Source organism: Xenopus laevis, chromosome 8L, assembly GCF_017654675.1.
Source record: "Xenopus laevis strain J_2021 chromosome 8L, Xenopus_laevis_v10.1, whole genome shotgun sequence".
Lineage (NCBI taxonomy): Eukaryota > Metazoa > Chordata > Amphibia > Anura > Pipidae > Xenopus > Xenopus laevis.
Window position 1 is genome coordinate 63,278,124 of NC_054385.1, and position 16,176 is coordinate 63,294,299.

Here is a 16,176-nt window from a genome sequence, read left to right on the forward strand (position 1 = left end):
TTTCTAATTACTTTTTTTTTTTTACAATTTTTACAAAATCTAAGTTTAAAGTTTATTGTCCCTGTCTCTGGTGTTTGAGTATGACAGCTCAGTAATTCAGATGCAGACTCTAAACTGTTACAATTTGGCAACATTTAGTTGATACATTTTTCAGCTCAGTAATTCAAGTGCAGATTCTGAACTGTTATAATTTTGCAACATTTAGTTGATACATTTTTCAGCTCAGTAATTCAAGTGCAGATTCTGAACTGTTATAATTTTGCAACATTTAGTTGATACATTTCTCAGCAGCATCCCTGGAGTATTAGCAACTATTGTATCAACTGTCTGTAATTAAACCAAGGGAGTCTGCTCAGCAGGGACAAATATAAGAAATGTATCAACTAAATGTATCCATTTAGAACAGTTTACAGGATAGGAGACCCCCGAGTTGCTTTAGAAGGTGAAAAATGACACTTTACACTGCAGTATTAGAACAGTTACACATACAAAATAGAAGATAATTGGATAAAGTTTTGATTTCTGGTGAATAATCTGAAAGCAAGTGCAAAATTGAAACTGAAAAAGTGTTGAAAGGTGAAAAACCCCTTTAAGCATTTCAAAGTAATACAAACTGACAGAAAAAAATGAAACACTTCACCACATCACCCTTTCAAGTGGGGCTGGAGATACATGGAACCATGTTGCACAATCCTTATTAGAGGGTAGTTCACCTTTAAATTAACTTTTAGTATGATGTAGAGAGTGATATTCTGAGACAATTTGCTGTTGGGATTCATTTATAAGGGATTTTGAACTGTCTCCAGATTGGGATTTCAGCAGCATCTGGTTGCCAGGGTCAAATTCAACTTAGCAACCAGGCAGCGGTTTAACTTGAACTTTTAGTATAATATAGAGAGTGATATTCTAAGACAATTTGCTGTTGGGATTCATTTATAAGGGATTTTGAACTGTGTCTCCAGATTTCAGCAACATCTGGTTGCTAGGGTCACATTTAATTTAGCAACCACACAGCGGTTTGAAGGAGGGACTGAATGGAAAGATAAGTATCAATAATTATAGCCTCACACAGAAACAGTTGTATTGATTCCAAGGTCACTGACCCTGGTTAGCAGAAGCAAACAGAAACAGAAGAGAAGGGCATATAATAAGATTAAGACCAACTGCAATGTTATAATAGAACACGCAATTCTATAACATAATAATAGTTAAGAAGTGCTACGGTTGAGCAATAATAACATTCCAGACCTATATGTCAGTATAAGAAGATCCATACGCCGGCAGCACAGTCTATTATTTGTATTCTGCCTCCCAAGCCTCCACATACTATCGGATGCAAGGCGTTTGGTACTAATGTAACATCAACATGCAATGACCTCATCTCTGCGTTCGAGAATCGGGCCAGGCTATTGGAGGGTAACCGATCACGTGAACATTTTTACTTCCGGAAAACAAAGCCATGGAAGCTGATGGTTCGTATGAGCCTGGATTTGTGGGGATCCGATTTTGTCAGGAATGGTAAGTTATACATTGGGTCCCTCTCTAATAGCCGGTAGTGAGTACTGTCGTTTGGCCAATTGTTTATTTGTATTTAGCAGTGTATGAAGGGGCTATACAGGCAGCACAGGGCTGTGGTGGGGAAAGCAGGTAGAGGAGGCAGCAGACACTGTTTGTATCCAAGCACCACAACCTAGGACAGCTAGAGACTGCTGGGATTTAAAGTAAAAAAGTAAACTTAACACCTACTTCATGTTAACCTTCCCTGCCCCATTACTACTAAAACTGAAATGTATCCTGTGCTCGATTAGAATCACTGGGGCTGCCTGACATTTGCCATTTCACCTTTTCTTTTTTTTTTTTAAGATCTGTGCTTTCCAGAATGACATGATGTTTCCTAGCTCAGGACCAGCCAAACTTAAATAGATTTTTCTAAAAGGGACAGTCCTGGACAAGAGTTCTCATTGGTGCTTCTTATATATTTAATGTGTGCTTAAACAGCTAAAAAATATCTTCCATAAGTGAAAAAATGATATCCAATGAACATATGGTGATTTTAGTAAGTGAATAAAAAAAAATGCAAAAAAATAAAAATTAAAAAATGAAAGCTACAAAAATTGAAAAAAAAATTAGACAAAATAGAATCCACACTTCACAGTGCTACCGAAGGCTTGTATTTTAATTTAGTGAAAACCGAAACATAAAACCGCACTATTCCCGGTGGTATAGTATACTCACAAGACATGAGTTAATGTAGGCATTGCATATATTAGATGATTTGCTCCGCTCCCGATCTTCTTTGTTCCTTACTTGGGCATAAAAAAGTGACATGTGCAAAAGTGCTTATACAACTTCAATAAATATTTAAAATGCACTCACAGACGTTCTTGGTAAAACCGCATATAAAATCCGCATAAAAGTCTGTTTGCTGCTCCCGATCTCCCAGTGTCTTTTACCGTCCACTGTGCATGTTTGTGACACTACATGTTTGGTAGTCCTTGCTAACGAGTTTCAACGACTGGCCTCTAATTTTTTCACTTATGGAGGATATTTTTTAGCTGTTTAAGCACAAATTAAATATATAAGAAGCACCAAGGGTGTCACAATTTTTTTTAAATAAAATACTACACTATATTATTTGTATTTTCTGTTTTTTTTCCCCTCAATAACCTGTGGTGTTTGAGATATACAGTGATCCAATCTTGGATATTGTCTTTTTCGCGGGCAGAGGAGAGCCCTAGTGATCGATGGACTGGGAATACAGCGTTCCGGAGATTCGAACTTGTAATTTGTTATAAGAGTTCTTATTGGTCAGTTTCTTTTCACTATAAAGTCTTTTATACACTCTTAGCTGATAGACCATGGTTGTTATATCCCTGAATAGCTTCGATTGTAGGTAGGGTTATTATTGGGGAAAAAAGATAAATATATAGGAAGGCCTGTATTTTTTTTTACAGAAAAAGTGTCAATCCCTAAATGTAAGCTCTATGGGGCAGGGACCTCCTTCCTTCTGTCTCTCTTACCACATGGCCACTAAAGCTCTGTGTCCTTATATAAGCTCTGTGTACTTTGTGTATATTTATTATGTTGCTTGTCCTCCCTGTGTGTACTTTTATATATTGTACAGCTCTGCGGGTCCTTACAGTGTTTTACATATAAATTTATACTAACATACATACACTTTAGCACATAGGATTTTAAACATCATCGATTACTTAAAGCTATTTGTACTGCTACTGCTAGAATACAGCCTGCTGCCAAAACATCTAAGACCTCTGCAATTTTGATCAGTTAAAGCGGATCTGTCACCCAGACCTAAAAAGCTGTATAATAAAAGTAATTTTCAAATTGAACATGAAACCCACATTATTTTTTTTCATTAAAACATTCATACCTGTTATAAACACATTTAAAAATCTCAGCTGTCAATCATATATTGCCTGCCCCGCCTTAGGCAATTACTTTCACTTTCCATTCAGTACTTCCTAGATGTCACTGCTCTCCACATTCATAAGTGAAGTTTATTTTGCTTGACTAACATTATAATATATGATTTGGAATTATTTCCTAGGGTGACAGGTCCCCTTTAAAAGACAACGAAAGGTTAAAACAAAATTAATCTGATTTAAAAGACATACACAGCCCATAGTAATTCCTGTGTCCCTGGTGTTATTTATATAGTGCTCTGGGCAGAAAATGAGAACAGGATTCCATCTGCTTTGTAGAAATCTGATTGCGCTTCCTGCTGGCTGCCCACGGCAGCCTTGAATCGCATTAGGCGAAATTTGTTGTCTCTGCGCATGCTTGGAGTATGAACATTCCTCCATTTAACCCTTGTGTGGCCCCCACTATATTTGCATGTGAATAATTATTTTTGGGGCATGTGCACCTTTGAACAGTGAGGGAACTGAACTGTTCATACCACACACAAGATGGAGACAGTTAATACACTGTAAATTGGAGACCGTTAATACACTGTAAATTGGAGACCATTAATACACTGTAAATTAGAGACCGTTAATACACTGTAAATTGGAGACAGTTAATACACTGCCTTGCAAAAGTATTCACCCCCTTGGCTTTTTACCTATTTTGTTAATATTTAAAAAAAAAAAAAAAAAAAAAAAAAAATATATATATATATATATATATATATATATATATATATATATATATATATATATATATATATATATATATATATATATATATATATATATATATATAAAACCGTGAGAATTGGCATGTGCATATGTATTCACCCCCTTTGCTATGAAGCCCCTAAAGAATCCTGGTGCATCCAATTACCTTCAAAAGTCATAAAATTAGTGAAATGAAGTCCACCTGTGTGTAATCTAATCACCTTTTCTGAAATGGTACCACAACAAACCTGCCAAGAGAGGGCCGCCCACCAAAACTCACAGACTGGGCAAGGAGGGCATTAATCAGAGAGGCAGCACAGAGACCAAAGGTAACCCTGACTGAGTTGCAGAGTTCCACAGCAGAGACTGGAGTATCTGTCCATAGGACCACAATAAGCTGTACACTCCATAGAGATGGGCTTTATGGAAGTTAAATTAAAGTTAAAAATAAGAAGGCGCGTTTTGAGTTTGCCAAAAGGCATGTGGGCGACTCCCCAAATGTATGGAAGAAGGTGCTCTGGCACAAACCCAACACATCCCATCACCCCAAGAACACCATCGCCACACTGAAACATGGTGGTGGCGGCATAATGCTGGGGGATGTTTTTCAGCAAAAAGGACTGGGAAACTGGTCCGAGTCAAGAGAAAGATGGATGGTGCTAAATACAGGGATATTCTTGAGCAAAACATGTGTCAGTCTGCCTGTGATTTGAAACTGGGACAGAGGTTCACCTTCCAGCAGGACAATGACCTGAAGCGTAATGCTAAAGCAACACTCGAGTGGTTTAAGGGGAAACATTTAAATGTGTTGGAATGGCCTAGTCATAGTCCAGACCTCAATCCAATTGAGAATCTGTGGTCAGACTTGAAGATTGCTGTTCACAAGAGAAAACCATCCAACATGAAGGAGTTGGAGCAGTTTTGCTTTGAGGCAAGATGTGGCAAGCTCATAGAGACTTATCCAAATCTAGTTGCAGCTGTAATTGCCACAAAAGGTGGCTCTACAAAGTACTGACTTTGGGGGGGGGGGGGGGGTGAACAGTTATGCACGCTGCAGATTTCTGTTATTTTGTCCTATTTGTTGTTTGCTTCACAATATAAAAAAACATCTTTAATGTTTTAGACATGTTCTATAAATGAAATGGTGCAAACTCTCAAACAATCCATTTTAATTCCAGGTTGTGAGGCAACAAAACATGAAAAATGCCTAGGGGGTGAAGACTTTTGCATGGCACTGTAACTTCTTGAAATTACGAATTGGTGAGCTAAAAATATAGCAAACACATTTTTATAAATAACCCACTTGCAGCAATTCCAGCTTTTATTCCCTCTGGCCTGCAGGACAAGTTTTGAAAGCCGAATGGACTGATGGGATGCAGCAATTAGCACATTAAACTCTGTTAAATAATGACTTAACCATTGTATTCCTGTATATATCATAGTAAATGTTACTTTTAATTGCTTTAAATGGTAACCCAGGAAAATGTGACTCAATTATCAAATGCCCTGTTGTAGAATCCACTCTTCTTTTTGTCTTCTCTTGTAGCAACAACATGTTGTATCCTAAAGAAGATAAAGAAAACAGGATCCTTCTTTATGCGGTAAACTAAGCATTAGATATATGATTTACCATGTGTCTGAAAATACAGGTATGGGATCTGTTATCCAGCATGCTTGGGACCTGGGGTGTTTTCCGGAGAACTTAATTTGGATCTTCTTTTAAGTCTGATATAAATTAATTTAAACATTAAATAAACCCAATAGGCTGGTTTTGCTTCCAATAAGAATTAATTGTATCTTAGTTGGGGTCAAGTACAAGGTACTGTTTTATTATTACAGAGAAAAAGGCAATCATTTTTAAAAATGTGGATAATTTATGGGAGACAGCCTTTTGGTAATTTGGAGCTTTTTGGGTAATGGGTTTCCAGATAATGGATCCTTGGATAACTGTATCACTTTGACAATGTTTACCTTTTATAAAAACATATCCCTGCCACATAAATATTGTTACCTTTATGACTGCTTTTGTTAGTAAATTGAATCACTCCTCCCTTTGTTCACTGTTGTACACATACTGTATTTAACACCAAAAAATGTCATTTACCCTTCTTACTTTCTACTTTTTTGAGCATCCATTTAATCACATACCAGCAACTGGAATTATTGGGTGACTTTTTTCAGCTGGCAGCATCGCCTGAATGTTTGTTTCTTACAGTGCCGAAATTGTGACTACCAACAGGAGGCTGATAATAGCTGCATATATGTGAATAAGATTACACATGAAATCGAGTGAGTACATACACCAGGCATACTAGAGTAAGCGAGTAAGAGATGTAAGCCTCTAAAGAAAGAGGTTGATTTATTGAGCAAAGTTTATTGCACATATATGTTCAGAATTTCTTTTATAGACTATTCCTGTTCTGTTATTTCATCTGTATTATTAGTGCTATTTTTTGGTATTTTTAGATTGCATACACTATCTTGTATTTTCTAGCAATTTTTTTGTCATGAAACTTTCCAGTATAGCTTAATAGTTTCTTTTCTGTTCTATATGTGTAAATGAAATGTTGAGATCTGATGGGATAGTAACTGCTCTCTAGCTTTAGTTTCCCGTAGCCTCTGTGAAGGTGTTTCTGTCTCAGGCTGCAATTTCACTTTTGTCTTGACTTTCATATTTATAAGGCTGTCACCTAAATTTCTCTTACTCAAATCAATGCACAGTTGATATGATAATTTGGATTCAGATTGCTGAAATTACAAACTGGAAAGCCACTGAATAAAAAGCTAAATACCTCAAATACAAATTTTGTCTGTTCTGTGTGTATTTTTGCGGCCTGGAGGCATTAAGCAATTTTTTTTTTTTTTATGTAAAATTATAGCAACCCTTCTGATATTTGATTAAACTGTAATATCGACATGCCAAACAAAATCTCCCTGGGGTTCGATACCAACAAGGTGACTCATGAAGCAATGGTAGCCGATGCATGGTCACTTTTAGGGGCAAATTTATTAAAGGTTGAAGTGGCTAATGCTGGCAAAAATTAGTCTGCATGATGTCATTCTGACACTTTGCCGAAATTACGCTAGCAAAGAATATAGACTCAAGCACAATTTCGCACTCTTAACGCCAGGCGTATTTTTGCTCTGTCGTAAGAGCGTTACTACGCAAATTCACTAAGTTTTTGTTTTTACTGACCGTTACCTCTATCACCAGACTTGCCTTCGCCATCTCAGTCCAGTAGAAGTGCAATAGAGTAGATAGGACTTGGTCCAAAAAAAGTTGAAAGTCCCAAGAAAAAAACGCTGGCGTCTTTTCCTTTTTACAGGGTGATAGGCTGAAAAAGATCGTACATTTTTTTGGGGTACCCTCTTTCCCCCCTACATTTCCTAACATATTGCACATAAACTATACTGTGGGCTCATGTGTAGGGCAATATAACAAACGTATTTTATTTTATTAAGGTTCCCAGGCTTGTGTAGTGTAATGTATTTGCTGCAACATATACGTCCATTGAAATTTAACTTCCCGCCGTATGCAAATGATCTAACGCTAGTGCAGCTTCGCTATGCCTGCCGTAGTAACGCTAGCGCAACTTAGTGAATTAGCGTTGTCTGTGCGAAGTTGCACCTGGCGAAGTGTGGTGAAGGCGTCGCTGGCAAATTTTCGCCTGTTAGTGAATTTCCCCCTTAGTCTGATATATTTAACCACATTCCTGACTCGCTGCTATCTCTCTTCCAAAGTGAGCTCACCCAGATCATCGCTGATGTAGCTCAGGATCCTACCCTGCCACGTACAGAGGATCATCCCTGTTCTAAGTAAGTAATTTCAACCAAAATGGAAGGGGCTCTTTTTGGGAAAGAGGAGTGATTACGGGTCTTAATTACTAAGACAGGTGATAAAGTACACCAGTGCAGTTAAAATCACAACCAATTAGATCTTACATTTGCAACTTATTGGTTGTTGGTGAAACTGCACTTGTGCCATTTAGCACCTATGTAAATGGCCCTTTATGTATCTTCCCGTCTTTTGCTCTTTTTTAAATGTTTTCTTCTCCATAGATGTGGACACAAAGAAGCAGTGTTTTTCCAGTCTCACAGTGCTAGAGCTGAGGTATGTAAATTCCAATTATACCAATAAAGCAGCCACTAACCACACTTTATATGTTTTTATTGAAATACAAACACCACTTGCTACAAGCATTACATGTTTATTGGCATTTGAATATTGTTTAATATTTGTACACAGACCATTTTGCTTTGTCTTGTAGGATGCCATGCGACTGTATTATGTGTGTACAGCACCACACTGTGGTCATCGCTGGACAGAGTGATTGCTGGCGGCTTAATTAGCCTTATGTTTTTTCAGGATATGTTATAGTGTCTGAATTCTGAAAAATGTTTTTATATTTTTAGATATGTATTATATTGTTTTCTGTAAATAAATACTTGGTCCTTTTCCTGAATGTTTTTATTCTGCAGAGATTGGAGCTATATGTAAAAAAGTTTTCACATGTAGTAAGGTGTAGTGTGATGCAAGATACAAATTTCCTCTCTTAATGTGCCTGTTCCCCTTTTTCGTAAGCTTTTTGAGAGCATTGGATTGTTTGGGTGCATCTCCACAACATGAAGTGTGTAGTTGTCTGCACTGGGAGATGTGAAGCCACACTCCTCACACACATAGATCTTGGACCGGCGCTGGCGGTAGGCGTAACTTTGTAGAATCCCATGGATCTTGCGTAAGTGGGACTCTAAAGAACAGCGCTGTGTAAAAGACTTGTCACATGCAGGACACTTGTAAGGGCGTATCCCTGTAGGAAATAGTAATGGTGGTTAGGAAAACAGTGACAAAAGTGAGGAGAAGCTAGGGAAGAATACAACGCTCTTACTGTATCTCCTCACCTGTATGAGTTCTCATGTGCCGCTTGAGGTCAAAGGTGTCATTGAACCCTTTCGAACAGCAGGGACAGCGATGCCTTTTCTGGATGCTGTGACATTTCAGGTGACGCGTTAACATGCGTTGAAGAGGAAAGCATTTCCTGCATGCACGGCAGGGAAATGCACCCTGAGAGAGGGTAAGGAAAAAATCTGGACATTTGAAGATCGTTTAAGATGAGGGGTGAAATAATATCAAGACTATAAGAGGGAAGGAAGATCAGTTTTATTAGGAAACCGTGATGGGCAAAAAAGAATATGCCAAACAAAGCAGACTGACAGAGCATTTTTCCACTATGACAAAGGTTTCTAAACTTCTCTCTTGCTCCCCTTTAAAGATTAACATTTAGTCAGGGCACTGTAGCCTAATATTCTGCCTCACATACATACCTACATTTTTTTCTTTTTTACCATACCAACTCTTCTATTCCGTTACCTGTCTTTCGCTTCTGTCTTTCAGTTTCTCCCTTTTCTTTTCTGCTCACAAACCATACTTTCACACTGTTTCCCATTATCCATTACAGGTATGGGACCTGCTATCCAGAATGCCCGGGACCTGGGGTTTTCCGGATAAAGGATCCTTCTGTAATTTGGATCTTTATACATTAAGTCTACTAGAAAATCATGTAAACATTAATGGGGTAGCTCACCTTTAAGGTAACTTTTAGTATGTTGTAGAATGCAACTTTTCAATTGGTCTTCATCATTTATTTTTTATAATTTTATAATTATTTGCCTTTTTCTCTTGACTCTTTGCAGCTTTCAAATGGGTGTTGCTGAGCCTTACAAATGTTTTATTTCTACTTTTTATTCCTCATGTAATGAGCATGTAATTCACAATATAAAGATATACAGTATATTTTATATATATATATATATATAATGTCCCATATAACATTCCTCCTATATCTATTCAGGTCCTCTTCTATTCATATTTCAGTCTCTTATTCAAATCAGTGCATGGTTGCTAGGGTCATTTGGACCCTAGCAACCTGATTGCTTAAACTGCAAGCTGGTAGAGACAGCTGAACAAAAAGCTAAATAACACAAAAACCACAAATAATAAAAAATGAAAACCAATTGCAAACTGTCTCAGAATATCACTCTACATCATACTACAAGTGATCTCAAATGTGAACAGCCCCTTTAAATAAACCCAATAGGCTGATTTTGCTTCCAGAAAGGAATAATTGTATCTTAGTTTGGTACAAGGTACTGTTTTATTATTACTAGGGATGCACCGAATCCAATATTTTGGATTTGGCCGAACCCTTGAATCCTTTGCGAAAGATTTGGCCGAATACCGAACCGAATCTGAACCCTAATTTGCATATGCATATGCAAATTAGGGGTAGGAAGGGGAAAACATCTTTTAAGTCCTTGTTTTGTGACAAAAAGTCACGTAATTTCCCTCCCCACCCCTAATTTGCATATGCAAATTCAGATTTGGTTCGGCTGGGCAGAGGGATTCGGCCAAATCCGAATCCTGCTGCAAAAGGCCAAATCCTGCTGCAAAAGGCCGAATCCTGGATTCGGTGCATCCCTAATTATTACAGAGAAAGAGGAAATCATTTTTACAAATTTGAAATATTTTGTTATAAGTGAGTCTATGGGAGAGGACCTATCCTGGATAATGGGTTTCTAGATAACAGATCCATACCTGTAACAACTTTTCCTCTGTCCCATTTGTTCTATATCTCCTGATGCTTTCTATATTTCTCATGCTGACCCTTTGCTTCCCTTTATCTATTCTCTCAACTGAATCCCTGTTATTATAAAGCCTTGGCAAATGTTCTACAGCAGGTTGCAGAGAGGATGGACGGTGCTGCAAATACTGACTGCTCAGTTTTTACCTTGTTTTAGATTTGCATATCCTATCCAATTGCTGTTTGCTACTTTTGTACAGTGCACTCTTAATGTAAAAAGTAATGCGAGAGAAAGCAAGTTTAATGCAACCAGAGCTAAAACTGAAGATGTTACACACAGGCATATTTATTAAAGTGTGATTCATTTGTTCTATTGATTTGTATGTAATGGTTTTGTGTGGCCATATGGCTTTTTAATTAAGAAAATATTTCAAAAATCTTACCTCAGGAACTAATGGAGATGCTGTTGGTTTGTCAGTCTTGTGCGGGAAGAACATGGAGTCTGTATATGAGCAAGGTAAAAAGGGAAATCAGATGGCAACCTCACAAATTTTAACTTTGAATTTTAACTTTGTTGCTTGCCTGGCACTCCTCCTTTCATATGACACCCCCATCCATCTTTCTTGGAAACTGTCATCACAAACTTCTCACATTTCAAGTCAGAATTATTTTTCTCTAGCCTATCCATCAAATTCTGTCAGAGCACACTCACTACTTCCCTTAAAGTGATACTGACACTAAAAAACATACTTTTTAAAATATGCAAGTATATTAAAAGTTACCTATAGGTCATGTTGATAGATGTAAAAAGGAGTTTAATTTGTGGTGTCAGTATCTCTTTAATGAGCATGCTCCTTTCAAGCCAGGACAAAACAACTCCAGCCTTGTGTACAGTACAAACCAGAGCTCTCCAAATGGGGGTTCCACTACTGAGCATGGCTTGTGCAAATCTCTGAACTAGACTTTTGCAACATCACATTTAAACTTCTTCTGTATTACAAGCCTCTGCTTAGCCAAACAAACCTACTTTACTGCACTTTTCAGTTCACTATTTAATAATCTGCGTAATTTTGCCAGTCCCTCCATCTGCTTCATTCAGTGCTCAAGATATGGCTGAGCACTTCAAACACAAAACTGTACGAAATAACAGTGCTCAGCATAATCCCCAAATCTGCATGTCATTCGTCAGCAAAGGGGTGTTTTTGGGCTAGTGGGAAATTTAAAGGAGCAGACACTCTTCTGAATAGCATCTTTCCATATTAGATTTTTATTGAATTTCTTGAAGTGAAGTACAGGATTCTGAACAAAATGAGCATGTAATTCACAATATAAAGATATACATATATAAATGTCCCACAGTGCCCACACTCAAACCACGACGAAGCCAGAGGTGCATGATAAAATTTGCTGTAGTATATGAAATAGAAGATCAGCACTGTAGTATGGTGAAAAAGTGTTGATTTATTTCACACAATTCATGGGGAAGGGCTCTCTTCTTAATGCTTGCTCTCCCAACCCCCACCTAATGGTATCCTTGGAAGAGATCATGCTAAACAAAGAGAAAAGCAGGTATGGTCTTTCTCCCCCCAAAGATAACACTCTCTTTTTTTCACTTAGACACTGCCTTGACGAGCCGCATCCGCTTAAGCATACTTTGTACAAACTTTGTAACTAAAAGTGTCTTTTTTTTTTTTTAATTAGATGTTACAGTTAAGTTGTGCAAAAATAGGCTTTCCTAGGTGGCTATATACTGGAGTGCTGGGGTTAAATTGTGAAGTATATATATATATATATATATATATATATATATATATATATATAATATTCAAAGTGGACCAGCACACCAAATCTTCCATCAAAAAAGGTTTATTTCAACATCACTCATGTGTCCAACGTTTCGGCCCACATTAGGGCCTTTATGTGGGCCGATATGTTGGACACATGAGTGATGTTGAAATAAACCTTTTTTGATTGAAGATTTGGTGTGCTGGTCCTCTTTGAACATTGTATACTCTGATTGACTCATTGCCATGAGGAAGGTCCCTGCGTGGACCGAAATGTCACGTCGGCTATTCATGCATATTTGAATACACTTTTGCTTTGATACACAGAAACCCTGGTGTTGCTGGTCTTTCTTGGAGTATATATATATATATATATATATATATATATATATATATATATATATATATATATATATATATATATCCTGATGACGGTCCCTTGAGGTACCAAAACATGTAGATGTCTGTATGATTCGGTAAAGGACTTCTAACAACCTTTATGCAGTGAGTGCTTCCCTTTATTGGCGGAGGTGAGTGCCGGCAACCAATGGTTCTATATATATATATATATATATATATATATATATATATATATATATATATATATATATAAATTGGGAAAGTGCTTGTTCACACAAATGATCTATGGAGACTTTTTTGCACCTATTGCATCAATGGACTACTAATGACGTCATCTTGGCGCCTTTTTTCAAGTAGGGAGGAGCGCTCACCAAACAAATACACAGCATGCCTGGGTGCAGATACACTTTGCAAAATAGCAAAAAAAAACAAAAACACACTCAACAGGCTCAGTTAGAGTAACTGATTTTACTAGAAAAACAAAAGAAAGTCCAATGTTTCGATCACATCATACTGATCTTCCTCCGGGAAAAAACTAACGAGTGTAAGCAGAACAAGCCCTTAAGAACGCTCCCCCTGTGCAAAACATGGCACCACAAACAGGAATCCAATTAATTACCATAGAAACCCAAATTGGGAGTAAAAAAGACTAAAGAAAACCAGCCTAACAAAATATAGTAAAAGTAAATAAAATGAAAGCAAGTAATAATTTAGATGCAGCAAGTTATGGAAAATCGTTAAAGTCAAGCTGCTGTTGTTGGATTATTCATAACATAATACAAAGAAACAAAGTAGTTAATGCAGTTCCTTGGGGATAACGAAGATGCAAGTGAGGCATATAGGATTAACTAGATATTGCATAGCAGGTTAAGGCACTGGGTCCAAAAATGGCAAAAATTGATAAACAAGAAAAGGCAGAAGGGTCTTATCCAGAACCAAAACTGAACACAGTTTAAAAAATGCTAAACTATGTCCAGAGTGGACCGCACCACCCAAATAAAATTGACAGAACTGTGTGAGGCTCTGAGATTATCACATATAGATAGCTAAGGACAGTGCAAGAAACACATCAATGAAGTAACAAACATTGTGGCCACTAGGGGTCAGGCTTCCTAAATTCAATGAAAGAAAAGGGACTGGATGAACTATAACTCACAGAACCATTGGCTTAACTATTGAAAAAGTTGAAAAAATTATGTAGTCTATTTATGGAGGGGGGGCATAATCCCAAAAGTGCAGCATATGCACCACAAACATGATGTGGAGCAAAAAATTTGATGTCAAAAGTGTAATAGAATACAGGCATAAGCAGCGCTGTGTGTATGGTAGCTTTCATTGCCCACTAATGCAGTCAAATGACAGACTGCACCCTTACGGGAATACTTGGTGTAGTTATAGGTGAACCCTGGCTGATCATCAGACTGCTAGTCAATACTGTATAGTGGAACTCAAACAGAGATAATGTTGTATGTACGGCAGTTTTCAATTTCACGTTAAAGCAGTCAAAAGACAGATCGCACAATTATGGGAACACATGGCTTACATACACAGTTATGGCACGTAGTTATCACATACATTTGGCTGTAGGAGGATCCAAAGAGTTGGCCACACAGGGACTGCCCCAACCCAGACTACTAAATAGGGCCATACTAGAGTGACACGTACACGTTGGTATTTCTGACCTGGTGCAGTCCTTTCTTAGAAAGGTCAGAAATACCAATGTGTCTGGATATAAGACTAAGTGATCATATGGAAGTCCTTTGATTCTACACTCCAATAATTCAGCCCTAATTTATACTCGGCCTCTTTGACCCACATTATCGTGTACCTTATCTGCTTATCTCTTGCAGATCCCCTTGTAAATGACTTTGACACCTTACACATAGATTGATATTCCTTTTTGTTGGTCATTTGACCTATGAGCTGAATGTTGTATCTATACCAGAGAACATCACAGCTTCATTGTAATCAGCTTGAAAAGGGAACTAAAATGTTCTGAAAGCTATGATTATATCAATTAGCCAATAAAGGTATCACCTTTATACCACATTTGTTATTTTTTTTATTTCAAAAGGGTTGCCCTGTAACATCTTTATAACTTGTAATACATAAATGACATTGACGCAGGCATTTTGATCAAATTTGCTCTCCTGCTATCATTTTCTAAACACAGATGGATTAGGACAGTGCAGGTGGTTCAACACAACAAAAACATAAGGATTTATTATTATTATTATTAACATGTATTTATATAGTGCCAACATATTGCATAGCACTGTATAAACATACTGTTTGTGCCAATAAAACCCAAACAATATGTGATACACAGTGGTGTAGCATTGTACATCTGCAAAGTCTTACCAACAAATGGCTTATATCCTTGTGATACTTTGCTGTTTTAATAGCAATATAACATTAACAGCAGAGAAATATTCATTGAATGGGATAGAGAGAAAGCAAGTCTTAAATGGCAATCACAGTGAAATGAGGCTAATGCAGTTCAATTTTCCAGCAGTTTCGTAATACAAGTTCCAACATCTCAGTCAGGATATACAACGGGGTTGTGGAAGGTGCAGTAAGGTAGCTAGCTGAACACCCCTGTTCTCAAATGAGTATTGTTTACCTGTCACAAAGCCAAATACTCACTCTTTAAACATATCTCTGTATTGTAATACTACATTTACCTTCTTATGATAAAAAGCATCTGCTGGGTATGAAGTGCCTATATCTAAACTATTACTTATTACATAGATAATTAACAGGGTGTCAGAAACAACACTAAATTATCTGTACATGTGTTTACTCTCCTTACCTGGAACATACAGGTCCCCTCTTTCAGCATCAACCAGGTGCCCCCATCCTGTGAGTTTTACGACAGTCCGGTGGCGCTTCACTAAGAATGATCGAGGCATAGTGCAATGGCTAAAAAGCACAGAAGGTGAAGTTTACTTTTGCCCACACATATATGCATATGTGTGTATGTTATCTACAGTAGGTATGAAAAAAGAAAACACACAATCAGAATAAAGGAGACATACAGTTTTTTGTGATACAACAGTTCTTTAACAGAAAGGCAAAATAAAATCACAGAAATTGGAGACTAGACAGTAAGTGATTTCTATTATTTGTTCCCAAATAATTTGAATATCCTAGGATTTTGCATATAGAGCTTTTATTCCCTTCTCAAACAGCACACTGAGGACGGGCCCTTCCTCCCTATGCAAATTGTACAGACATGAAGTAAAGGAGGATATGACAGGCAACGGTTCCTTCTATTAGGACTCCCCAGTAATAAACTGGCCACTGGGTAATAAT

At 37.4% G+C, this 16,176-nt stretch overlaps 2 protein-coding genes across 4 annotated transcripts; one reads left to right on the plus strand and one right to left on the minus strand.

Moving 5' to 3' along the window:
* The first annotated feature begins 1,377 nt into the window (after positions 1 to 1,377).
* Positions 1,378 to 8,596, plus strand: polr2i.L (polymerase (RNA) II subunit I L homeolog). 3 transcript variants are annotated; one of them, XM_018230104.2, is made up of 8 exons: positions 1,378 to 1,518; positions 2,682 to 2,807; positions 5,318 to 5,399; positions 5,686 to 5,740; positions 6,355 to 6,428; positions 7,881 to 7,955; positions 8,199 to 8,250; positions 8,408 to 8,596. In XM_018230104.2, the coding sequence occupies exons 4-8, from the start codon at positions 5,693 to 5,695 to the stop codon at positions 8,468 to 8,470; spliced, it is 312 nt and encodes a 103-aa protein (XP_018085593.1). In that variant the 5' UTR covers positions 1,378 to 1,518; positions 2,682 to 2,807; positions 5,318 to 5,399; positions 5,686 to 5,692; the 3' UTR covers positions 8,471 to 8,596. The 3 variants fall into 3 exon arrangements, with proteins under 3 accessions (XP_018085593.1, XP_018085594.1, XP_018085592.1); XM_018230105.2 differs by lacking the exon at positions 2,682 to 2,807; XM_018230103.2 differs by lacking the exons at positions 2,682 to 2,807; positions 5,318 to 5,399 and having other exon boundaries at positions 1,393 to 1,518.
* LOC108698536 (putative transcription factor ovo-like protein 3) lies at positions 8,291 to 15,951 on the minus strand. Its single transcript, XM_018230102.2, has 4 exons — positions 15,674 to 15,951; positions 11,161 to 11,219; positions 9,039 to 9,201; positions 8,291 to 8,947 (listed from the first exon to the last, which is right to left on the minus strand). Exons 1-4 carry the CDS (start codon positions 15,771 to 15,773, stop codon positions 8,646 to 8,648), a joined length of 624 nt encoding a protein of 207 aa, XP_018085591.1. The 5' UTR covers positions 15,774 to 15,951; the 3' UTR covers positions 8,291 to 8,645.
* Positions 15,952 to 16,176: the final 225 nt, after the last annotated feature.